We start from the raw sequence: 26947 nt of genomic DNA, 5'->3' as shown, positions 1-26947 counted from the left end.
CCCAAATATAGACCTATATTTCTAAAAATTCCTCTTAGAAAATTCGAGGGAAGAAATTTTGTATGTTTGGATCCTTGGACTCCGTCTTATCTGTCTAATCACACGTAAAAATAGTGGTGACTAGTGTGGGTCCCCCTGGCTGGTCAGTGGTCCCCCTCCCTCAGAGTCTCTCTCTCTCTTTCTCTCACATGCGCCGTGAGGGACGTACTGATGATGGCGCATGAGACATGCAGGTGGTGGAGTCGGTCCCTTTTTATCTCTCAACGACCACTCTCAACAATAACAGACGAAGGTGACGCTTTTGGCTGCTTGCCTCCCTCGCGTTTCACGACACCCAATCATCATACCCCATGCACGCTCTCTCAGCAAAAGATCGCACAGAGTCACGACTCACCACTCACAATTAGCCCTCAGCTCCATACTCTCTCTCTCTCTCTCTCTCTCTCTCTCTCTCTCTCTCTCTCTCTCTCTGACACACACATATGCACGCACGCATGCACACACAATTCGTGTTAAGCTATAAACGATAATTCTGCCCAAATCTCACTCTAGATCTGTGTGAATGTGTGTATGTCTGTGTGTGTGAGCGAGAGAGGGCATGGGGGTGATGTTGGCGCAGTTCAATCTGAAGACAGCACCAAATTAGTGGACGCTTGTAATTTTTGGCCATGGCTCCATATTGAGCCGCGCCAATATCACATTTCTCGAACTGCTGGGCGCTGCCAAAGAATCACTATAAGAGGTAGACCGTCTCTCTCTCTCTCTCTCTCTCTCTCTCTCTCTCTCTCTCTCTCTCTGTTTCTCTCTCTCTCTCTCTCTCTCTCTCACACACACACACAAGAGTTTCATGAACGATTATACCGCGTCCACAAACCTCGAATTGGGTCTCTGCCGGATGCTATGCCACCTCCTATGTATGTCCTATGATACGTCGTGAAGTACCTGGGCCTCCTGGATCAACGTACAATGAATAGTGGAGAGAGTTCTTATGAAGGCACATAGGCTATACAAGTAGGGAAGAGGAAAACCTATGATCAACTTTGATGAAAATCTTAATAGAACCAGGAAAAACTAATGCCTGCATGGGGAACCATGTTTTCTAAAGTGAGCAAAAATCATGCTTGTCATCCAATAGGCAATGATGGCTTGGCCAGCTCATTGACTACTACAATGTGGGGTTTTAAGCAATGGCCATCTTTTGTGCTTTACTCTCTCTCTCTCTCTCTCTCTCTCTCTCTCTCTCTCTCACACACACACACACAAAGGTGTGCACATATAGCAAGAACAAGTTCCATTGCACAAACTAGAGAAATAATGTATTGATACTCGGTGTATATAATTCACAAGAAGTTTTGGACAAATTCTCACAATATTTCCCACATTTGTGACTTACCTCAACATCATGAGCTTCTGTGAGGGAGGTGCCGCATACCTAGCTAGGTACGATTGGGGGCAGGGGACCGCCGGCCCGGTGGGGGGGCCGGGGGTCCCCTGCCCCCAATCGTACCTAGCTAGCTGGTATGCGGTGCCTCTCGAGCAGAAGCTCATGATGTTATGCATTGTATGAAAAACACTAAGAAAGACTCCATTTTCCTACATTAGAAAATTTCCAAATCTTCTTGTGTAAAAAGAGATATGGAGAGAGAACAGACACCACTAAGCATGCCTTAACTCTCATAAAAGAGGTGGAAAATCTCATTGAGCTCTACCCAACCCATTCCATACGTAGACGAGTGGGATGCCAACCTTCCTCCTCATATATAGGACACCTTGCCATGTGTTTATCTATGGAATATGGCTACTGTTAGGGGAGTTTTAGGTCCCATTTCCATAGGTGCATGAACGACTATGGAGGTAAGTGCTCATTAATAAGCTTGTTTACTAACCTCATTAAGTTCTATGAATTGTCCATAGTACTGTGGGGCAAAGTGTAGGAGTAGGTTAAATCTTCATAAATTTTTTTGATTTTTTTTATCACCTTCAAAAAGACATGTTCCTTTTCCTCGAAGAAACCTATAATTTTTTCTCATCCACAAACTTCTTGAACCAGCTTGCTATCGTACATTACTATGAGAAACACCGAACGAATCCTTGTGCTCCTAGAGTATGTGTCTTTGCCTTTTCATTCGTCAACCCTACTATAATTGATGGCCTAGATTGATACCTAATTGATACCCTTACATGAGAATAAAGAGACTAGATCTACTATAAGAATTTTCATACATAAGAAAAGTGTAGGTTTGCTAAGTGTTTCTTCAAATCAGCTTGCTTTTCTTCGACAATAAGCTCTTACCATATCTTCATGGACATGATTAACACCCTCAATGTAAATACCCTCTAAGGAGAGTGTATGAAAGAGAGTGTGGAGATTTTTGCAAAACTAATGCAAATAACAATGGCGTGGGCTGTTGAAAATATGACAAAGGCAAGGTCACTTTGAACATGAGTATCCACAAACTAGGAAACAAGATGGTTATAATACTATAAGCAAGGGTGCAGATGAGCTAGAGAGGTTATTTGTTATGCACTATATGATGAGCACTATATCTGCCACAAGCATATCAAAATCTACCAATAATGTATAGCATGAGGATTTAGGTGCATTAAATCAGATGACTAGCCATGGAAAATACTTTAAGGACTTGCAAATTTTGAACAATCATAGCTATATTGAAATTGGAAATTATATTGCACATCTCATTGAGTATATAAGGAATAGGTCATAGTCTATGATAGATGAAAAAGTGGAGTATGCAGGTTAATGCAGCTAATGTATTGCATGCACCCAACACTACAAGGAACTTGGTGCCTATTGTGAACATGGTTGAGCAAATGTTTGTAGGTCAAGTAAAATGTAGATGTTTCTTTGTAGAGCACAAGGAGAAAAGGTGGGAAAATTGTTCACTCTTGATGTGTTTGTACTTGAGATGAAAGCTTCCAATTTTACATAAGGTTCTAAGTTGTTGCACATCTTGAAATTTGGCATGAATATGTTGGGCATGGAAATGTGTCTATAAAGTATACAAAGCAAAGAGCTTGTACTTATTACAAGATTGCTAGCGTTTAAGGTGACTAAACTTCAAATAAATTTGTAAGGTTTGTTTTTTTGGGAAGGAAAAAAAGGCATCTTTTCCTCATCACATGCATGAAGCAAAAGTGTGTTGGAGCCAGTATATTTTGGATGCATGGGATGCTATGAAGACCACATGTATGGAGAGAATATTTTTTTTGGGGGGGGTGTTGTGGGGGGGGGGGGGGGGGGGGGGGGGTCACAATAATAAATAATTCCTATCAAGTGAGTTCAACATTAGGGATTACCTTATTGTATATTTTCTCACATTTTCACATGTAGAAGGGTGTTGACAATGAACAACGCATAATCTTTAGCAATAAAAAAATGAAGGCTTTGTTGGTGTTGGTGGCTACATGTGAGAAACCATTCAATGTAACTTTAAACTTTCTGGGAGGTTACCTATCTGAGTAGTGTTTTGGCCTCAGAGGACTTAAATATAAGATAACTAACCATTTAGTTATACTTTCTTGCTACCTATATCCTCAAAAGAATCTGGCCATTAGGAAGAGGATAAGGTCTATGAGGGCCACTTTATTTTCCATGAGATCATGACAGTTTTAACTTTTGATTAATAGATGCACGCCATGTGTGCAAGAATGGTGGGTGTACTAATTGTGTAAGACATGTAAAGTAATATGGGTATAATATTGACTGTAGTGGAAATTGAAATATGGCTATAATATTGGTTGTAGTGGAGATTGAAATAAAAATAGTGAGCATTTTCTTTAAGACAATTCTTAAAGAGCATAAGAAAAGTAATTGATTGAAGGTAGCAAGATGAACATTTCACCCATTTGGCTTGGCATGAGCAATACTTCTAAAAGAGAGAGAGAGAGAGAAAGGATTAGAGAAATTGACAACAATTGAGGACCAGATTTATGTGGAGAAGGTCCCCCCTTCAAAAGGATTTAGTATTGTAGATTCCCCATGAGAGACTTGGTACAATACAAGCTTGTGTTCCTTGAGACCTCATTGGTGCCATGAAGATGGTAGACTTCATACACCAAAATTATGCCCTTAATTAACTTGCAAAAACATTAACATATTTCCGGCAGTAATCCCAAGACCTCAAACACCTTCAAATGGTGGAGAGAGCTGGCAAGGAGTGAGGAAAGGGAAGAGGAATAAGAAGTAACATAAAAAAAAGAAATAGACTCCTCACTTGCTATACCCCTCCAATCATTGTGCTAAAAAACGCTCATTGGGGGCATTTGGAAATCGAGCATGGAACACTTTCTTGACGTAGAGTGGATGATCGAGATGCTGGTCTCTGAATTTTATAAAACAATTTTTATACATTGAATGTATAGATTTTGAAGATGACTCCAAAATGCCATGCCCTCTATTGTACCAAAGGCAACTTTGTTGCCATACTTCACCCTGTAGTAAAGTGAATGCATGCCCGACACGAGTGTGTCAGTGTCCTCATCCTTTGCGCTTGGAGTGGAATGCTTCAAAATAGGGGACTTTGTCCCTCTCCACAACCAAAATAAGCAAAGCCACATGATCCCCCATCGCTCAGTGCGCAGCTTTGGATGTAAGGAGTCCCTCCCTGAATCCCCCACGGTGTGGCCGACCATGAAAGACCATAGGCTACAAGGTCTTGTGGAGTGTAGCATCCAAAAAATCCCTTCATCAAACGGAGGTACTCCTCTCACAAAGATAATACACGTTAGAGCTCTTGATCTACCATTGGCGGAGGAGCCTAGGTAGATGGACCAACACCTCTGTAGGTATAAGAGGGTTATGCTTGCAAATTAAAAAAAAGGAATCTATGCTCATGATTGCAAAAAAATAGCTACAAGTAAGCTTAATTCCATTGCTTGCACTTATCGCCTCAAGATCTGGGTCCACTAGAGGTGACGTCCACCCTAGAATGGGGCCATTTGCGACGTGAACCAACGAAAGGAATAATGACTGGGTTGCTCTCCTGTAGGTGATCTCTCATATGACATCTACATTAAGGGCTAGTAAGTACAAGCACCTAGCTCTATATATCTAATCTACATACCTCTACACATCTACATCCAATTATCCTCTCTCTCAACACCACTCTTTCTCTTTATCACCACGTAATCTTTACATAATCTATATGTAGTCTCGATAGACAAAAGTTTCGAAAGTATGCACACATACACACTAGCGTAGATACATGCCTATACTCACTCACAAAGATAGACTAGCAGACATATATACTATTAGATGTAATTAGGGGCTAGTATTGCCATTAGTTTAGTGGCACCTCTTTAGATATCATCACAATCTTAATCATGGTAAAATCAAGGATATGTTGCTATAATCCATACATGGGTGGAACATACATTGCAATGCCGTGATTAAAAAGGGACTATACCCAAGAGGAGGCATTCAACCACCGGCTGCTAGGCTATGTTGCTTAGTGTCCATATACATGTACATATACATATACATACATATCTACACAGAGATACAGACATATATATACACATATATTCATGCATTTACACACATATATATACGAGCATATACTCCTGTTTTCTCTGTCTCTCTATTCTCTTCCTCTCTCTCTTTCTCTATCCCTCTATCTATTTCTCTTCTCTACTCTCTCTCTCTCTCTCTCTCTCTCTCTCTCTCTCTCTCTCTCTCTCTCTCTCTCTATCGCTCTATTCTCTCCCTCTCTCTTTCTCTCTATTCTCTGTCCCCCCCCTCTTCTCTCTCTCTCTCTCTCTCTCTCTCTCTCTCTCTCTCTCTCTCTCTCTCTCTCTCTCTCTCTCTCTCTCTCGGTGTGTGTGTGTGTGTGTACTCTCTCTATTATTGATAGTAAAAAATGACGTGCTAGGTGGGGTGGCCTCTACACCACACATAGCCTCAAAACCCCAAGAATCATCTCAAGGGGGCGGGGAAGGGGGGGGGAGGGGGGTGTTAGCACCTAAGGTATGCTATTCTATACCTCTAAGGGGAACCACCTAGCTTGTATGTGTCCAGGACACAGATATAGATAATCCAAAGTGGCAGGAGTGAGATGCCATCTAGGTAGCCAACATAAAACGATGAGATAGCCATGTCAGGATAGAGAGAATTCTTAGTCAACAATTAGGAGTGTGTGCACGAGAGAGGTATGTGACAAAGTCAGAATGAAGCATGACTGACTGGTGATGGCATACTTGATGAAATACAAAGAGAGTGATATACAAGGGAAGAATCATCCCATGGATATGGGGAGAACAAACCAAAGGAGAAAATAGAATGGACTTAAAGATCGTGATAGAATTGCACACTTTATTGATGATGATGATACTTAAAAACGATGATCTTGGTTGATACCAACCTTGCTCCTGACACTGGAGATGCATGATGGGATGTGAGTACCATATGGTGCATGGCAAACTTTGGGGTTATCGATGTTAGCACATTGGGGGGGGGGGGGGGGGGGGGGGGGGGGGGGGGGGGGGGGGGGGTGGACACCAAAAACAATGCAGCCACCAGCAACATTGATCACTGGCATCAAGAGTGGTCCAAGGTAGCATGGTGTCATTGCACTCAATCCTACTATAGTCATGCTACCTTGCAACGTAATAACGAGTACCTTATGTGCATGGGGTGGCGATTTCCTAGTAAGTCAACCGTGGTGTGGATGGAGACTGGTGGTGGTGGTGATGTTGCCAATATTGGAATGCCCATGCTTGCAACAAGCATGACACCGTGAGATCCCTAGCTTGTGAGATGCATTATGTGCTTAGTGGTGTGTGGAATGTAGGGGGCATGGAGGTTGGGTGATACCTCTAGTGTGTTATTTCTCTGTCTATCTTCTGCTTAGTGGATGCCTCTTTATATAGGCCTAAGAGGTGGTCCTTACCAATGGTCCTTGCAAATACCCACTGGTTACTACAGAGAGTCTAGATGCCTCTCTAGTGAGAGATCTAGAGAGGGAGAGAAGGTAGAGATAGAGAGAAGGAAGGTAAGAGGGGTGTGGACTTTTTTACAATTCACTAGCCGTTGTCTAGGTTATTAGAAATGAGTGGAGATTGGGGCATTTACAATGTGTACGGGTGGCTGATGTGAGGTTAATGCTGCCAGAACTAGTGTGTTGTTGATGGTTCGGGTGGATTATGTGAGGTTAATGCTGCCAGGACTAGTGCTTTGCTGATGTCGAGATGCTACGCGTTCGTCACTTTTGAGGTTCGGTTGGGGCATACCTTCGGCGTTATCTCTTGATTCGTTGTTGCCTTCACGTGATTTTGGTGTGTTTTGTCAAAGCTTGTCATCCATCTTTGTTGTTTTCTTTTGGGTTTCCTTCTTCTTATGCGTGCGTATGGCGTGCATGTACTTGTGTGCATATGTGCGTGTGTGTGTGTGTGTGTGTGTGTGTGTGTGTGTATGTAATTGTGTACGTATGTAGGTGCTATTGTGTGTGCACAAAGCATGTGGGTGGGTGTGTATGTAATTGTGTATGGGTGTCAGTAAGTGTGTGTGTGTAAGAACAAGAGAGAAGGAGATATTTTTTACATGCTGGAGTCGATTCAGGATAAGAGAGAGAGAGAGAGAGAGAGAGAGAGAGAGAGAGAGAGAGAGCATGAGTGAGAGATGGAGAGAGGCAGTGTGAGTGAATGGGTGATGGGGAGAGAGAGGCTGAGGGTGAGAGTGTGTGGGTGGGTGGGTGTGCAGGTCAGTGTGTCTATGTGTGTATGGGTGAGGAAACTAGAGAGAGAGAGAGAGAGAGATAGAGAGTGATATTCTGTGCTTGGCTGCCGACTCAAGGATGGGGAGAGAGAGGGAGAAAATGGGGATGAGAGAGAGTGTGAGAGTGTGTGGGCTAGGAAGTGTGCGTGGATCTGAATGAGGGAGAGAGAAACTTCTCCTGCACCCTGCATGGGTTTAATGAGGGGGGAGAGAGAGAACTTCGGCTTGTAGTGATAATGGAGGAGAGAGAGAAAGGGTGGCACAAGGCATGAGAAAAGAGAGAGGGAGAGAGGGAGATAATGGAGGGGAGGGGAGGAAGGGTGGTGCCAAGGAGAAGGGGGCGGTTTAGTACACACAAGTGAGCAAAGGGGGGGAGAGGGTGGCGGTGGTGGTCGTCTGCAGACAAAAAATAGAGAAAAAAAACTTTTTTTTAAATTGTTTTCCTTGCATTATGAAGCTCCCTCTTTGATGTTGGTTCCCGCGGTCCGGCTTTGGAACCCACCTTCATTAGCCCTCCTCTAAAGGTTAGGGGAGTTTATGCCCCTAACTCCTTCGTTTGGTCGTAGTCGTCGGAGGTGGAGGTTCATGGTGTATCCTCGTCAGGAATTCAATAGGTGGAGTTTGATCAAATCATAGAGAGAGAAAAAGGTTTAAGCCTCCATCCATTGACTCTGGTCTTATGAAGTTAACCATCAACTTCCATGAGCTAGTAACTCCCATTAGCATATTTCTTCCTAATGATGAAAGGGCCTTCCCATCAAAGTCGGAACTTCTTATCCTTGCATGTGTCGAAGCGATTGTCATAGCGGAGCACCAACATGCCCTTATTTAAATCTTTGTTCCGAAGATGTTGAGTAAAACTAAGTTGTAAGTGTTCTGCCTGTGCCGCATAATGATTGATTGCTTCTTCTTTGTCCAACTGTAGTCGCTCTAAGTCAAGAATGTGATCTTTCAAATGCATATTGGGTCATTGAAACTGGCTTGCCATTATTCTGAGACTTGCTAGTTGCACCTCAATAGGTAAGATTTCCTCCTTACCAAATACCAAATGATATGGGGTGAACCCCAAAGATGTTCGGAGCAAGATTTGATAGGCCCACAAAGCCGGGGGTAGATGCTTATCCCAATCCCCAAGATGATTGTTAGCCTGCTTGGTGATAATTTTACATGTCATTCCATTTACTTTTTCAAGCAGACCATTCCGTTGAGGGTAGTAAGGTGCGAAGTGCCTCCTTGTAATGCCAAGTTTTTGCATTAAATCCCCAATCAAGTGTGCCCTAAAATATGGCCCTCTATCAAAGATGATTTCTAATGGTGTGGCAAATCTGCAACAAATGTGTTCATAGACAAACTTGGCTATCTCCACAATTGTCATCCTAGTTGTGGTTGTAGCTTCTGAAGGAGTACGAGCGGAAGTGCGACGCGAGAGAGAGTGCGAGAAGAAGAGCACAACGATATGGTGAACTCGCTCTACTATAATGTGTAGAGCATAGTGAGTTCTTATTAGGTTTTTACAAAAGAATATGTGTACATACCTGGCGGCCCGCCCACTTACCTGGGCGACCACATTGGGCTTTATACCCCAACACATGGGAGTCGACTCCCATGTGTTGGGGTATAAAGCCCAATGTGGTCGCACGGGTAAGTGGGCGGGCTGCCAGGTATGTACACATATTCTTTTTGTAAAAACCTAATAAGAACTCACTATGCTCTACACATTACAGTAGAGCGAGTTCACCATATCGTTGTGCTCTTCTTCTCGCACTCTCTCTCGCGTCGCACTTCCGCTCGTACTCCTTCAACTGGTATAAGAGCTCAAATCGAGGCTCGGGGTAGCACTCCAGGAGGCTAGAGTCACCAGCTCATATTGGAGTGAAATTTGACAGGCAAAGACAAGTAAGGACGGCTCACAGTTCTTGGAGGCGCGTCACATACGACACGGGCGCATCTACACACAGACTGTAGGCAACATCCACTAGTTCATCAGGTAGCTTGTGTTTGCTGCTTGATATTCCAGATTTCATCCTGACATTGCAGGTACTTCCACATGGGATGTATTGTTAGAGATGATGTATGTCTGTTGAGGGTTTGCTGGCTGTGAGTCACGTAGCAAACAACCGCCGCAGCGGTTACAACATACAGTGGGAAATTTGTGGATGTATGACTTTGTGGAAAGTCTATGTACTGTCAGATTTACTGCAGCGTTTGTTGAGGGTTGAGTGAGGTTTTATTGAGCTCGGGGATTCTCGAATGTTGAGATCCTTTCGGTGATACAGGTCTTGGAGCGATCCCTTGAGCACCCTTAGATAGGCAACTAGGATATATATATTGACTGTGAGTTAGACAGTTGGGATTGCATCTTTGCTTTACTACCGTTGAGGCATTGTCACAGTCTATGCTTACAGGAAAGTGATAGGACAGTCAGAGACAGTACAGGTGCAGGACAGGTTTACCCACAGCTTACAGTGGTAGAGAGACAGTGGTTTTTTGAGCTGTTTTTTGGTTTGTTTTTAGTACACCAGAGCCATTTTACAAAGGAGACTCTGCCAAAATTTTTGCAGAATTTGAAGCTTTCTTGGTTCATTTGACAGGTTGATATTGGTTCAGAGGTCAGCTTACAGGGGAAACTCTGCCGAAATTTTCCCAGGACAGTAAACTACTGTGAAGCGTAGCTATGGTTGGATCACAGGACACTGCTCTTTACAATATCAAGAAGCTGGATGGAACCAATTTCCCATTGTGGAAGAAGCAGATTTGGCACGTGTTCGTACAAAAGAAGCAGATAAAACCTATAAAGTTCAAGGGGATAAAACCAAAAGATATGGACGAAGATGAATGGAGCGAAATGGATGAATTGGCACTTTCTACCATTATGCTGACTTTGGCAAAAAGCGTTTACTTCAATGTAGCAGACGAGATGTCGGCTTATCAAGCATGGTTAAAGCTGAGTGATCTTTATGAGAAGCAGAGTGCAGTTTCAACGGGATATACTGGCTTAGGAAGCTTGTTGACTTGAAGATGAAAGAAGGGACACCTATGTCCAATCATCTGAATGAATTCAACACAATCTATAGTCAATTGTCAACTCAAGGTGTCAAGTTTAATGAACCTGTTAGAGCTATGTTCCTATTGATCACATTGCCGGAAAGTTGGGACACTTTTCGCACAGCTTTGAGTAATTCTGCACCTCCAGATGGTTTGAACATAGCAGGTGTAGAAGGAAGTCTGCTTACTGAAGAAACCAATAGAAAGACAATGGAAAAAGGCAAAGGAACAATCTTAGTTGTCAGGGGAAGGATCAAAGAAAAGTACAAAGGTGGAAACAAGAATCAATCTCGTAGCAAGTCCCACACTGCTAAAGGCAAGAGTGACATAGAATGCTACCATTGTGGCAAGAAGGGTCACATGAAAAGAGACTGCAGAGAATGGAAAGCAGAAAAAGGCAAAGAGAAAGCTGAAGACCATGGTGAGAAGAACAAGTCCTCAGTGAAGATTCAAGAAATAAATGTGACAAACACTGTTGCAGAGGATGACAGTCTAGTGTCAGGAGACATCTACTTCTTGAAGAATACAATGCACTCAGCTCTTCTTACAGCATCTGATGGAAATGCACTGAGTGACTGGATTATAGACTCAGGGGAATCACTTCATGTGTCTCCAAACAAGGAGTGGTTTACCTCTTATGTGACCACTAAAGATCATGTTCGGCTAGGAAATGGGCAGACATGTGAGATCTTAGGTGTTGGAGATGTTCAATTGAAGTTTCAGAATGTCTCTTCTTTCACGCTGAAGAATGTGAGACATGTTCCCGCAATTACAAAGAGCTTGATCAGCACAGTTTTACTTGATGATGCTGGCTACGTCACCACTTTTGGAGAGGACATGTGGAAGATATCCAAGGGTTCTATGACAGTAGCACATGGAGTAAAGTCTGGAGTAATTTACATGATTTATGTATCAAATGTCTCTAAAAATGTAATCAATGTAACCGAGCAGCCGAACGTTTCTTTGTGGCATAGCCAATTAGGACATATGTCCAAGAAGGGAATGGAAATCTTGTCTCGTTCTGGTTATTTTCCTGGCTTTTCATCTAATGATTTTGAATTCTGTGAACATTGTCTGTATGGTAAGCAAACACAGCAGCCACATAAGCATAGAAGCAGTAGAAGAGATACACAGTTGACACTTGTTCATAGTGATTTGTGTGGACCTATGCCTAACCTATCTCTAGGGGGAGCTTCTTATTTTATGACATTTATAGATGATTACTCGAGGAAAGTATGGGTTTACTTTCTCAAGCACAAGGATGAAGCGTTAAGTGTTTTCAAAACGTTTGTGACACTTGTGGAGAATCAGAGTGGCAAGAAGCTTAAATGCTTACGCACTGACAATGGTGGAGAGTATGTTTCAAAGGCCTTTCAGGACTTTTGTGAGTCAAAAGGTATAAAACGTGAACTTACTGCTCCTTACAATCCTCCTCAAAATGGTGTTGCTGAGAGGATGAATAGGACCATACAAGAGAAGGTCAGAAGTATGTTGTCTAATGCACAACTGCCAAATGGGTTTTGGGCTGAAGCTGTATCAACAACTGTTCATCTTGTAAATAGATCTCCTAGCAAGGTTTTGCAGAAGGATTCAGTGCCAGAGATGGTATGGTCAGGAAAAATGCCCTCATACAAGCATCTCAGAGTTTTTGGTTGTGAGGCATATACCACTACAAGAGGCTATTCATATTAGCTACGCTCAAAAAAAAAAATTCCCGGCGTCGCTATGAGCGTCGCAAATTTACAAGTAAATTTTCGACGCTCATAGCGACGCCGGCTGGGCTAAAAAAAATAATAGAGAGCGCCCAAAAACTCAGATCTCAGATCTGAGTTTTTCGGCGCCCTCGAGCAAGGAGCGGGTAACGCTCTCCCTCCCTCTCTCTCTCTCTCTCTCTCTCTCTCTCTCTCTCTCTCTCTCTCTTTCTTCTCCACATACACACACACACACACACACACGAGGAGAGGAAGGAGAGCCAGGTATGCTCCTTCCCTCTCCTCACTCTCATGTTCCCTTCCCCTCTTTCTCTCTCCCTCTCTCTCTCTCTCTCTCTCTCACACACACACACACACACACACACAGAGTGTTTTTGAGAGAGAGAGAGAGAGAGAGAGAGAGAGAGAGAGAAAGAGTACAAACATAAACAAAAACGCACACGCATACATAAACAAAGAATGCACACACACATTGAGAGAGGAAAAGAGAGAGAGAGAGCATGCATAAACAAAAAACGCACACATTGAGAGAGGAAAAGAGAGAGAGAACATGCATAAACAAAAAACGCACACATTGAGAGAGGAAAAGAGAGAGAAAACATGCATAAACAAAAAAAACGCACACACATTGAGAGAGAAAGAGAGAGAAACTAATTTAACGTTGTAGGAAACTAATTAAAATTAAAAGACCTAAAGATCTAGCCGACGAGGAGTTGAACTCAAGACCTATTATTCAAGAGGGAAATGGCATAACCAATCTATCATACTTGGCATGGGTGATAGAAAGGTTATACCATTTATCTCTTTTTATTGGCACACACATCTACACACGCGCACACACACAAGAAGAAGAGAGTTATAACGTCGTAGGAAACTATCCTAAAAGACGTTAAAGATAAGGTTAGATGTAGACTTACGTTAAATTAGATTTAGGTTTATTTAAGTTAAATTAGATTAGATTTAGGTTTATTTTTAGTTAGATTTACGTTTATTTACGCTAGATTTAGATTTACGTTATATTAGATTAGATTTAGGTCTCCATAGACTGCGATGCCTGCATGAAGCGGGTGAAGAAAGTCCTCAATGGAATATAGGGTATTGCTGCCTTCACTCATAGTGGGCTCCGTCGATCCAAAATTACTGGTGAAATGTCTTCAGAAGATAGGGAAGAAGGTGGATCTTCTGGGCCGCAAGAGTCACTACATCCTCGACAATGACCATCTAGACAACCTCTAGTCATTCAACAGCAACTTCAAAGTTAGTAACACGAGCAAGAACGGTCCAAAGGGCCAATTGCTGTCATCAGATGTGGATGGAGATGAGGCAGCATCACCGCCGGAAGTTAACTCTCACATCTTTAATGATGAGAATGCCAACTCTTGCCGAGTTATGTGAAAAAATATGTGTTAAATCAGTTTTAAGGTTCTTATAATCCCTGTTAGTTTAGTTCTTTGTTTTTAATATAACATAATTTACGTTAGATTTAGATTTATGTTATATTAGATTAGACTTAGGTTTATTTAGGTTTACCCACACACACACACACACACACACACACAAGAAGAAGAGAGTTTTAACGTCGTAGGAAACTATCCCAAAAGACGTTAAAGATTAGGTTAGATGTAGACTTACGTTAAATTAGATTTAGGTTTATTTTTAGTTAGATTTACGTTTATTTAGATTTACGCTTATTTACGTTAGATCGAGTCCACGCAAGAATTACTTACGGTTTAGGGTTTAGAGTTAGACGAACAGTGAAAAGATCTACTGTGAAAAGATGTTAAGATGTTGTGAAGTGCTACAGCTAGAGAAGAGGCAAAGGGGTTTTGTCCACTACATGCAGTATCATGTAGACGTGGGTCTGTAGATTTCTTGTACCCACAAATATAGGTATTGACCAATAAAGACGAGATTATAACCCGGTGGTTCTGATCTCCGTGCACCTCTAGACCGAGGTGTGCGGGGATTGGACATGACTAGAGAATGTGAGGTAGAGAGAGAGAGAGAGAGAGAGAGAGAGAGAGAGAGAGAGAGAGAGGGAGAGATAAGACAAAGAATGCCAATAGAATATTAAATTTTTTATTCAGGTTATAAGATTTTTATCCTCATTATGAGTAGTGACGAGGATGTGGGACCGTCCAAACGAAACACCTATCTCTCAACGAGGGTCTTATGTCCTTGTAATCAATGCAAGCATGCTGTGCGACGGACAAGACGTGTTTCTTTGCAACACGTTCGCGAATTTGGCGAGTTCGATCCATCTATTATAGATCGAGTTGTTGCCAATTATAACTCGTCGGACTCTGACGCTGGCCAACAAGCAGCAATCTTGCAACCCAATAGACGTGTTCGCAGGTGCTTTGGTCAAGCAGCATATGTGAGGCCACAAGATGTAGCCTCTGACAGCTCGGGGGATGATCATGCAGAGCACATTCCCAACGAGCCATCAATGGAGGATATCAGAGAAGATGCTCAATCAAAAGCCGCTGCGGTGGTGCCAGACGAGCATCAAGATGCTACTACTCTATATGGGGTGCATGCAGAGGAGCTACAAAATGAAACAGAGGATATGTGTTTAAACGGAGAGCTCTATATAGATATAGGAAGTTATGCTGAGTTATGCCTCTTCTATCACTCAATTCATTGCGTCATTGTATTTATATGCGTCATTACGTCATTGTATTTAATGGTCTTTGCATCATTGTCTACTCTATTCATTCAATATTAAGTTTAAATATTCGTGTGTTTAATGCAGGTATGAATGATGAGGAGTTTCTTTCTTCTTTGTCACCGCATCAGAGACAGTGGTACGTGGAGCATCATCGCTCTGGCACATCATCGCGCGTTCCTACTCCATCCGCATCTCCTTCTCTTTCGGAGCATTCGGTGCTCTAGTGGTGGCTGTGGCGGTTGTTGTGGGGATTCCGCCGCCGATGCCTCCACACCGCCTCATGTTCGACGAGGCTCTTTACCCTCCCCTTCTTTGCCCGCCCCCACACCAGCCACAGCATCGCCATCTACGCCAAGTTTTGCGCGGCTGACTGTTCCTAGCAGCTACACACCTCTACCTACTCCGCCAGGAGCCACCCCACTCGACACTCCTTGCTTTGGGGCCCAGACGCCAGTGGAGACACCTGACGTCCGTACCCCCATCGACATGCCGCTAGAGACCCCTGCCGGGACACCCAGGTTCACGCGTCACCCGCCAGAGGGCTTGCCTTACTCCGTCGACTTCAGCGGCGGCATCATCATGGATGATGACGGCAAGAAGGTGATCTCGCGCATGCGTGGTCTTTGCTCTCAGCTGTTTAGACACTACATACTAAACAAATGGAGTGAAGTACCAAGTGATTTAAAAGACAGAGTCATCAGCATACTTCATGATGAGTTTTCCATTCCAACATGGGATCAACGCTTCAATGAAGACCTGATGAAGATTCGAATGCGCGAATACTGCAAACACAAGCGTTCCGAAGTGCAAAAAGCAATCAAGCATGGGTGGAACAGGCCAGATTGGCTGGCCAAAGAAGATTGGAAGAATGCGAAGAAAGCAGCGCGCGAGAATCCCGACAAGTGGAAGCAACAAAAGGATGCAGCCAGAGCGCAAGTAGAGGCAGGGAGCTCGCACCACTTGGGGAGCGGTGGATGGGCATCATTTGAGGCCGATTTTGTAAGTGTTTTCGCATTGCTCTTTATGTTCGATAGTTTAGGGTTTATGAGTTTTTTAATTCTAACATAATGAAATCTTTGTATGTTTTGACAGTGGTCGATGACAGGACGTGATCCCACACCGTACGAGCGCGAGTACGCAGGCAGGAAGGGCTTAAACGCCCTGATGGACATTCTCAGTTCTCGCGGCGGCATGGTTAGTATTAGGGTTTACTCTTTTCTATTTTTTGTATTGTTTTATAAATGTCGTTATATGTTTATACTTACTGATAGCTGTCTTATTGTCTTTTTTTGCAGAATCCGACAGATACGCCGCTTGGACACGATGAGACGTCTGACTAGACGACGTCAGTTTAGCCGTAGCTAGATAGCATTAGTTTAGGGTTTCTCATAGCTTATGTAACATGAGACGGATTTTATACGTCTTTTTCAACCATGTATATTATTACATTTGTCACCGCAGTTCCTTTTGCCAATCAATTCTTTATGCCTATGATGTTGTACAATTGTCATTATTACATTTGCCAATCAATTCATTTTGCCTATGATGTGTACAATTGTCAATTTTACGCTTGTCAATTTTGCAAACAATGCATCTTGTGGGTGACTATTTTGGGTCTATTATCTACCCTTGCACTTTTTTTAAAAAGTGAATCAAGTACAATATGGTTGATGGGTGGCAGGGCATTCAATGCCCTGTCACCAAAAAAAAATTCTCTCGAGCGTCGCTATAACCGTCGCTATTTATGGCTCTATAGCATCGCTATGAGCGTCGCTATAGACTTCTGTGTAAACGTCGCTATGAGAGTCGCTATGAGCGTCTCTATATTGCGACGCATATAGCGACGCCTATAGCGGCGCATATAGCGACGCTCTCGTAGCGACGCGATTAGCGACGGTTTTAGCGACGCCGAGGGTTATAAAAACCCAGTGTATTTCCGTCGCTAACAACGTCACAAGAGCACACAACCTCTTGTATTTTACTCACATTCCAAAGGAATTTAGGAACAAACTTGAGCCAAAGAGTAGAAAGTGCATCTTTCTAGGCTATGGTAATTCTGGTGAGATGGGGTACAGACTTTGGGATCCCGAATCTAGAAAGGTTGTCCGCAGCAATGATGTTCACTTTAATGAATCCAAATATCATTCTAAACCAGAGAGGGTTGAGGAGATTAGAAGAGTTGTCTTCCAAGAAGATGGACCTGCACGTGCAAGACAAAATGTCAGGGCTCAAGAGGAGCAAGGACAGGATAGATTGGAACCACAGGTTGTGGCTGAGCCTGAGCCACCTATTGTGCGTAGATCTGGACGTGTCACGCGACCTCCAGATAGGTTTGTTCCATCTATGAACTATGTCATGTTGACTGATTGCAATGAGCCTTCATGTTACAAGGAAGCAGTGCAAATGAAGGACTCTGGGAATTGGCAATTGGCCATGCAGTCAGAGATGACAGCTCTGCATAAAAACCAGACATGGAAGCTATTTAAATTACCACGAGGCAAAAAGGCTCTACCTTGTAAATGGGTTTACAGGTATAAGATCACCGCTCATGATAGACAGCCAAAGTACAAAGCAAGGCTTGTTGCCAAGGGCTTTAAGCAAGAACAAGGCATTGACTTTGATGAAGTCTTCTCTCCGGTGGTCAAGATGACTACATTGAGATGCTTTCTTGCATTGGTTGCCATATTAGATTTGGTGTTGCACCAAATGGATGTCAAGACAGCGTTCTTGCATGGTGATTTAGATGTGGAAATTTACATACAACAGCCAGAAGGGTTTGTTGAGAAAGGCAAGGAAGATTGGGTATGCCAGTTGTTAAAGAGTCTTTATGGCTTAAAACAATCACCGAGGGCATGGTACCATAAATTCCACAAGTTTATGCTTTCTCAAGGCTACAAACGTAGTGAGTTCGATCACTGTCTATATACAAAGAAAGCTAAGGATGGTAGTTGGCTGATCCTTATTTTGTATGTGGATGACATGTTGATTGCTGGCAAGCACTTGGAAGAAATTTCAGCTTTGAAGTCAAAGATGGCAAAATCGTTTGACATGAAAGACATGGGTGAGGCAAGTCATATACTTGGTATGCGCATTGAGAGAGGCAGATCAAAGAAGTTGATTTGGTTATCTCAAACAGAGTATATTGACAAGGTTTTGCAACGTTTCAATATGGAGAAGGGAAAGGCATTGAGTGTTCCATTGCCACCATATGTGAAACTTAGCAAACAAGATTGTCCTGTGTCTGAGGAAAAACAGGCTGAAATGGATAAGATTCTATATGCATCTGCAGTGGGTAGTTTGATGTATGCAATGATTGCTACTCGCCAGACATTGCATTTGCAGTGGGAGTAGTAAGTCGATACATGTCAAACCCAGGCAAGAAACATTGGGAGGCAGTGAAAGGAATATTGAGATACCTGAAAGCTACAAAGAGTATGCGTATATGCTATGGGAGTCAGGAGCTAAGTGTAAAGGGTTTTACAGACTCATATTATGCAGGTGACTTAGACAACCGAAGGTCTACGTCAGGGTATGTCTTTACATTGGCTGGTGGAGCAGTATCATGGCGTTCTAGATTACAAGATTGTGTTACTCAGTCTACTACAGAGGCTGAATATGTTGCAGCATCAGAGGCATGCAAAGAATAAATTTGGCTTAATCGACTAGTAACAGATTTGGGAATCAAAGAAGAGATGCCTGTGTTATATTGTGATAGTCAAAGTGCTATACAATTGGCTCGCAATCCAGTTTATCACTCAAAGACAAAGCATGTGGATGTGAAGTATCATTTCATCAGGGAAATGCTCGAGGATAAGCAACTTCAGCTTGTCAAAGTTCACACCACATAAAATCCTGCTGATCTACTTACAAAAGGACTTCCCTCAGAGAGCTTTGCGCATTTTCACAAGCAGATAGGTGTAGGGTAGTACATCACTTCTCTACATCTCTTGTATATTAGCTTGTATAGTAGCTTCTCTCACACTTAAAGTACCACATTGGACTTTAAGTGGGAGGTTGTTGGGGTATAAAGCCTAATGTGGTCGCCCAGGTAAGTGGGCGGGCCGCCAGGTATGTACACATATTCTTTTTGTAAAAACCTAATAAGAACTCACTATGCTCTACACATTACAGTAGAGCGATTTCACCATATCGTCGTGCTCTTGTTCTCGCACTCTCTCTCGCGTCGCACTTTCGCTCGTACTCCTTCACCATGATGATATAAAACTTCCCTGAGTTGGCCCTAGGAAATGGTCCTATGGCATCTATACCCCATTTTTCAAATGGACCATATGAAAGGATAGGTGTCTGTGGCTCATGCATGAGTGTTCTGGTGCCGGCCTTTAGACAAAACTTATTTGTCTTGCACCAGTGGTGTACATCATGATTGAGGCTAGGCCATACAAAACCAGCCTACAAGACTTTCCTGCTTGTTCTATCTAGGGCAAAGTGCCACGACAAACACCATCATGATAACTGGAAATTATCCCAGTAATTTCATTAGAGAGAGGGACCTTCCTGAGTACCTATTCCTTACCCTTACAATACAAACCATCATTGATAAGTCGCTACCTTGTGGCCTTCCTTATGAGCCATTTCTTTTGTCATTTGTCAGATCTAGTGGACATTCCCCTGTTTCCAAGAAATGCATTATTTCGCGTAAGGCATCACTACCTTGAAATAGAGTGAGCTTTAGCTTTATAGCCCCAACTACCATTTGCTGCAGTCTTTTGCTTGCTAAGGGATCGGATTCATGGTTTTGAGCCCTTTGGATGTGGTGTAGTTGAACTGCTTCAAACTTACCAAACAAAGTTTTTACACAGCTTAAGTGAGTCCTCAAGCTAGAATTCTTACATGTCCATGCTCCATTTACTTGCCTTACCAAAAGTAGAGCATCCCCAAATACATTGAGGTGTTTTACTCCTTGTGAGACACACCATTGTAACCCTTTGGTCAGTGCTACATACTCAGCTTCATTGTTAGAATGTGATTCTAACAAATGGCCAAGCAAAAATACCTTGACACCTTTCTCATCAAAGACCACTATGCATGCAGCTGCTTTGTCGGATGCTCGCTTGTAGGCCCCATCAAAGTAGAGAGAGTGTGATCTTTCTATCATCGGTGGCTCTGGAAGTGGTTGACTTCCCTCCCCTTTAGATTGCTTTACCTTCTTCTCAAAGTGTTGTCAGTCCCCCCAAGCTTTCCCTTATCGCGCTTTTCACCTGTGCCATGTAGTCAAACTCTTGCAGACAAATTATCCTTTTGGTAATCCCAGAAAAAACATCCATGTGTTGTACCACATAGGGGAACATCTCACCCATGGTTAAGATTACAAATTTCCTAGGCAACAAATATGATCGGAACTTTGTAGTAGCTGCAAAATTAAGAGCCACGACTAGGTGTTCCGCATGGGTGAAACCTTTCTCTACCACTATCATCATGCGATTGGAGAAGTAGAATGGCCTCATGAAAGATGTTATTGCATCCTTTTGGAGTAGCACTACCCCCAAGGAGTCATCACCGACACTTGAGGTGACATAGAACGTTTCATTCCTTTTAGGCGGTGAGATAGTTGGTAGGGTGGCTAAGACCTCCTTTACCTTGTTGTAGTGATGCTCGCTCTCCTTGTCCCATGTGAAAGTCGATCGTTGTGTGAGCTGTTGCAGTGGTAGAACAAGTTTTGATAGTAGATGTATGAATCTACTCAAGTACCTCACCTTTTGTAGAAAAGATACTAGTTGACGTGTGGTTGTTGGTGAAGGTAGTGTGATGAGTGGTGACACCTTATTTGGATCGGCATTGATACCTTTAGCTGAAATTTCATGGCCTAAGAGAATGACTCTACTTTCCCCTATGTGGCAAGAGTTTGACTACATAAGCTTTCCCTTATCGCGCTTTTCACCTGTGCCATGTCTACATTTAACTGCCCTTCTAGGCTTTGCAACCTTTCTAGACCCTTCGTCACTTTTTCTAAGTGTGAGATGCGAGGGCTATATATACAAAAATCATCAATGAACACTCTTATGGATGTTCCAAAAAATGGTTGAAAAACATATGTGACATATCTCTGGAATGTGGCAAGTGCATTTGTGAGAATAAATGGCATAACTCTATAAGAAAAACAACTCCTTGGTGTAATGAAAGTGGTTTTTAGTTGATCTTCAAAGGCTATGCATATTTGAAAATAGCCGGAATACCCGTCACACCCTATGTAGCATTCAAAACTAGCTACTTCATTCAGAATTTTATCCAAGAAAGGGAGGGGGAAATGGTCCCTCTTTGTGGTTGCATTTAGTGGTTTGTAGTCGACGCAGACCCTCCATTTACCATTTTTCTTAGGCATCACCACTACAAGTGACACCCACTCTGAGTTTTCCACAAATAAATGAACCCTGCTTCCATTAGCTTCCTTACCTCGGTAAGGAGTACCTTTTCCTGTATAATCCCCAGTCGTTGTAGTTTCTGCACGGCTGGCTTTACCCCTTCCTTCAACTTAATGTGATGCTCCACCATTGTAATACCTGTGATTCTTTCATAGTTGTCAATGAAAAGGTCAAGGATTCCCATCAACATTTGCAAAAATTTATCCTTATCTTCACTTGTTAATTCCATAGAGAGCATATTCTTCAACCTACCCTCTCCTAGGTCAGGTGATTTATTTTCCTCTTCGTTGTTTTGCCCTTCTCGTGACGAGTCACGAGTCGTGCTTGCCCTTTGTAGATCCTTCATGATAATGCCCATCACATCGATGGAACTGTCGCTCTCATCGGTGAAAGTGGTCTCCTCCTCAAAAGTGGAAGTCTCACTAGTGGTTTCATCTACTGATGTCTCTAGGTCCATTTGTTTCTGCTTGTCGATCCTCATGTCGTAGTAGATTGTTTCCCCCTTCTTACCAGTCATGCGTAGAAGACCAATGCCACAGTCCTGCTTTGTCGAAGCATCATAGCTTCACTCATCACACGAATTTGTGCGCCACCACCATTGTAGGTGTTTCCAACCCTTTTACCCTTTATGTTGACATCGCCAACTGGAAGAACGTCATCCATGTTGCAACCCAAAATTGCTCCGGCTACCTTTTCTTTGGAGCACCTTGTACTTACCATTTTAGACCATTGCCACCTTACCTTTGGTGTGAGATGTAGCAGTTGTGGCCATGTAATCTTTGGTCCTTGCTCTGCCACATCCAATGTTAGATCATAGGGCGAACTCTCCCCTAATTGAAAGTCACTGATGCCTATTTTCCATCGTGGCCTTGACAGCCTTTTGCTAGTCTCTCCCTTCATGCTTGTGCAATTATCTCCCTCCTAGATCTCTTTATAGTCATGGTTTCAAATGGTTCTACAAAGTTCACCTTCTCCTTACCCTTTCCTTTCTCCTTTACTTTGGGTGGATCCACTACTACAGCCTTTCCCTTCTCCTCTAAGCTTATGATGCTTACAGTGCGATCAAGTGGCGGTGGCGGTGGCGGTGCCAGTGGAAGACGTGGAATGGGTGCTTGTGGTGGTTCTTGGGGTGGATTTAGAATTTGTGTTGGTGGCTCTGGTGCTCGGGGTGGAGGTGCTCTCTCTCTAGGGGGTGACAGTTGGTTTCTCCTACCTCCTCTATTATAGGGTTATCGCAGTTGAGGGTAGTAGTACATATTGTGACAATCTTCTCCACACTTGTAGCAGTGATACTCCTTGTTTTGTTGTCGTGCCCTTCTCGGGTCCTGATTCCTTCCTTGTTGTATCAAGTGGACATACAAATTCTGCAGTTGATCATTAATGTGGTCCAACATATCTTGTTGGTCATTTCTTACCCCGATGTCATGCCACTCCGCTCCCATGACAAGAAAATGAGCAAGGGGATGCCAATCAGGTGTATTTCAATGCTACATGATTATTCAGCAGTTATAAGGGCTTGCTAACAAGCCAATGTTTAAGTTAAAAGTGTGCCAGATGGGGCTCTAAGGGCCAAAATATGTCTTGGTAATGCTAAACAATGAGTATACTTGAAGTGGTCATAGCTGAGATTTTATTGATCAAAGTTGAAGTACTCAAAGTGCTCTATAGGCCTGTCTTTACAGCTCGTCAATCGGAGCTACAGATAGGAAGTTATGTCAGTTTGAAGATTGAGTCAGTAGCAGATCCGTGCCGGATTGGCAACTGCATCTGAGGGGAAAAAAATGAAATGAATGCGTCGGGCTGAAGTGCTCACTTTGTGGAGTGCATCGGTCTTTTCAGATCGGTGATCGGATTTACGATTGTCAAGTTATTGACCGCCGTTAAAGATTTATTGGGGGCCGGCGGTTCTGCACTAGTCCGGTCCACTCGATTAGAGTGCCATCTCGGAGTTTTTGGCTCTCGACCGGATTTTGTAATGCAATGATTGCAGAACTAACCCAACAGAGGCTGGGTCATGAAGCTGGCTATTCTCGACAAAATGCCAAGACGAGATAACTCTCCAAAAGCAATCACTTACGCTTGCATCTTGCACGCATGTAGCACTATTGAAGATTTTACGACATCAAAATTCACGATGATATTGTTAATCGATGGCAACTGGAGAAACATTAGGAAAAATATGAACCCTCTAGGGGGCCTTTGGGATTAAGGTTAATTAAAGGCCAGCCAATAGGAAGAGGGTGGTAGACACACTCTATACCCTCAAAAAAGTAGGGGGACAAGGTAGCCTTACACCTCTTAATGGCCTCTTACGTAGTGAGAAGGTAAGGGAGGTGGGGGGGGGGGGGGGGGGGGGGGGGGGGGGGGGGGGGACCACTTTGACCTTTTTTCCCCCACTTTTTGACCCGGATTTAAATATACACAAAAAATTTCAAATTTCAAGTTTTCCCTCCTTAAAAGGTCCCCTAACCTATTTCATGGTCAAAAAAGTATTTCTGACCTCCAAAAGTCAAAAACGTGCACTAAAAAATTCCAAAAAATTAAATTTTTTCAAAAAAATTTCAAAACATCATTTTCCACCCTCCAAAGTCTTTCCAAACCTATTCTATAGCTAAAAGTGATTTTCTCTCTCTACAAACCCTTTTCCAAGCTCTGCATGGCTACAACAACACATGCACCCCCTATAGTCCAACATTATCTCTCTACTAGCTTTCTCCCATCTCCATTGTAGCACCAAGCAAGCTTCTCCCCCATCTCTTCCCCTTGTCCACCACATAGTTCCACACCAAGCTAGCTCCTCTCCCTTCTCTCACCTCCATTACAGCATGAAACAAGATTCTCCTCCTTCTACTTTCATTCACTCGCACTACATGGAAACCTCTACTCCCGAAGGTGGAAAAAGCATCAACTCACATGACTTGCATACCACAAGAATAGGAGGTGTGAATAGTGCATGGGCATTGCAAGGATTCATCTCCAACATAAAGATAGAATGGTGAGAAAACTACCCTTGTAGCTTACATTCAGAGCTTAAGATCTCCGTCAAACATGGTTGCCCTCTAGCCCCTTCATTTTTTTGTTCTATGTTGAGGCTATGAGAAAACTCTTAGTCTCATAGAAGGTTGGTTTGCATGGCTTAGCGCTCCCTATTAAAGGCGATGCGCTACTGGATGCTGAGTTTGCCAACAACTCAGCTCTGTACTTGGAGGGCTATGAGGCCAACCTCCATAAGTTGAGCAAGCTCTAGAGATGTTTTGTTGTGTATCAGAGTGCACTGATCAACTGGAGGAAGACAATGGATTTTTGGGCTGAGAGTGCTCCTACTCCTGATTGGTCACTAGGTGACAACTTTAGATTGATTCCCCTAGGGACTACAGTTCACTAATTGGGCTGTCAGGTTGTTCTGGACCTATGTCTTGAGCAACAGACTGCTCCCCTCCTCCTATCCATGATGATGAGGAAGTTGCAACATTGGAGTTCGGCACGACTCTCTTTGGTAGGCAACCGGTTAGGACATATGTCCAAGAAAGGAATGGAAATCTTGTCTCGTTCTGGTTATTTTCCTGGCTTTTCATTTAATGATTTTGAATTCTGTGAACATTGTCTGTATGGTAAGCAAACACAGCAGCCACATAAGCATAGAAGCAGTACAAGAGATACACAGTTGGCACTTGTTCATAGTGATTTGTGTGGACCTATGCCTAACCTATCTCTAGGGGGAGCTTCTTACTTTATGACATTTATAGATGATTACTCGAGGAAAGTATGGGTTTACTTTCTCAAGCACAAGGATGAAGCGTTTAGTGTTTTCAAAACGTTTGTGACACTTCTGGAGAATCAGAGTGGCAAGAAGCTTAAATGCTTACGCACTGACAATGGTGGAGAGTATGTTTCAAAGGCCTTTCAGGACTTTTGTGAGTCAAAAGGTATAAAATGTGAACTTACTGCTCCTTACAATCCTCCTCAAAATGGTGTTGTTGAGAGGATGAATAGGACCATACAAGAGAAGGTCAGAAGTATGTTGTCTAATGCACAGCTGCCAAATGGGTTTTGGGTTGAAGTTGTATCAACAGTTGTTCATCTTGTAAATAGATCTCCTAGCAAGGTTTTGCAGAAGGATTCAGTGCCAGAGATGGTATGGTTAGGTAAAATGCCCTCATACAAGTATCTCAGAGTCTTTGGCTGTGAGGCATATACTCACGTTCCAAAGGAATTTAGGAACAAACTTGAGCCAAAGAGTAGAAAGTGCATCTTTCTAGGATATGGTAATTCTGGTGAGATGGGGTACAGACTTTGGGATCCCAAATCTAGAAAGGTTGTCCGCAGCAATGATGTTCACTTTAATGAATCCAAATATCATTCTAAACCAGAGAGGGTTGAGGAGATTAGAAGAGTTGTCTTCCAAGAAGATGGACCTGCACGTGCAAGACAAAATGTTAGGGCTCAAGAGGAGCAAGGACAGGATAGATTGGAACCACAGGTTGTGGTTGAGCCTGAGCCACCTCTTGTGCGTAGATCTGGACGTGTCACGCGACCTCCTGATAGGTTTGTTCCATCTATGAACTATGTCATGTTGACTGATTGCAATGAGCCTTCATGTTACAAGGAAGCAGTGCAAATGAAGGACTCTGGGAATTGGCAATTGGCCATGCAGTCAGAGATGACAGCTCTGCATAAAAACCAGACATGGAAGCTAGTTAAATTACCATGGGGCAAAAAGGCTCTAGCCTGTAAATGGGTTTACAGGTATAAGATCACCGCTCATGATAGTCAGCCAAAGTACAAAGCAAGGCTTGTTGCCAAGGGATTTAAGCAAGAACAAGGAATTGACTTTGATGAATTCTTCTCTCCGGTGGTCAAGATGACTACATTGAGATGCTTTCTTGCATTGGTTGCCATATTAGATTTGGTGTTGCACCAATTGGATGTCAAGACAGCGTTTTTGCATGGTGATTTAGATGTGGAAATTTATATGTAGCAGCCAGAACAGTTTGTTGAGAAAGGCAAGGAAGATTGGGTATGCCAGTTGTTAAAGAGTCTTTATGGCTTAAAACAATCACCGAGGGCATGGTACCATAAATTCCACAAGTTTATGCTTTCTCAAGGCTACAAACGAAGTGAGTTCGATCACTGTCTATATACAAAGAAGGCTAAGGATGGTAGTTGGCTGATCCTTATTTTGTATGTGGATGACATGTTGATTGCTGGCAAGCACTTGGAAGAAATTTCAGCTTTGAAGCCAAAGATGGCAAAATCGTTTGACATGAAAGACATGGGTGAGGAAATTCATATACTTGGTATGCGCATTGAGAGAGACAGATCAAAGAAGTTGATTTGGTTATCTCAAACAGAGTATATTGACAAGGTTTTGCAACGTTTCAATATGGAGAAGGGAAAGGCATTGAGT

The 26947-nt window shown here is 42.9% G+C and overlaps 1 protein-coding gene across 1 annotated transcript; it reads left to right on the top strand.

Annotated features, from left to right (window-relative positions):
- Positions 1-457: 457 nt before the first annotated feature.
- LOC147430644 (uncharacterized) lies at positions 458-15873 on the top strand. The gene is made up of 3 exons (XM_086493568.1): positions 458-742; positions 15245-15829; positions 15862-15873. Exons 2-3 carry the CDS (start codon positions 15251-15253, stop codon positions 15871-15873), a joined length of 591 nt encoding a protein of 196 aa, XP_086349694.1. The 5' UTR covers positions 458-742; positions 15245-15250.
- The last annotated feature ends 11074 nt before the right edge of the window (positions 15874-26947 follow it).

Source organism: Adiantum capillus-veneris, chromosome 21 (genome assembly GCF_014529385.1).
Source record: "Adiantum capillus-veneris isolate H3 chromosome 21, ASM1452938v2, whole genome shotgun sequence".
NCBI classification, from domain to species: domain Eukaryota; kingdom Viridiplantae; phylum Streptophyta; class Polypodiopsida; order Polypodiales; family Pteridaceae; genus Adiantum; species Adiantum capillus-veneris.
This window is presented reverse-complemented; position numbering and strand designations above follow the sequence as displayed.

Excerpts from the sequence above, each read along its gene's own strand:
- LOC147430644 (XM_086493568.1), top strand. The coding sequence starts at position 15,251 with ATGATGAGGAGTTTCTTTCTTCTTTGTCACCGCATCAGAGACAGTGGT.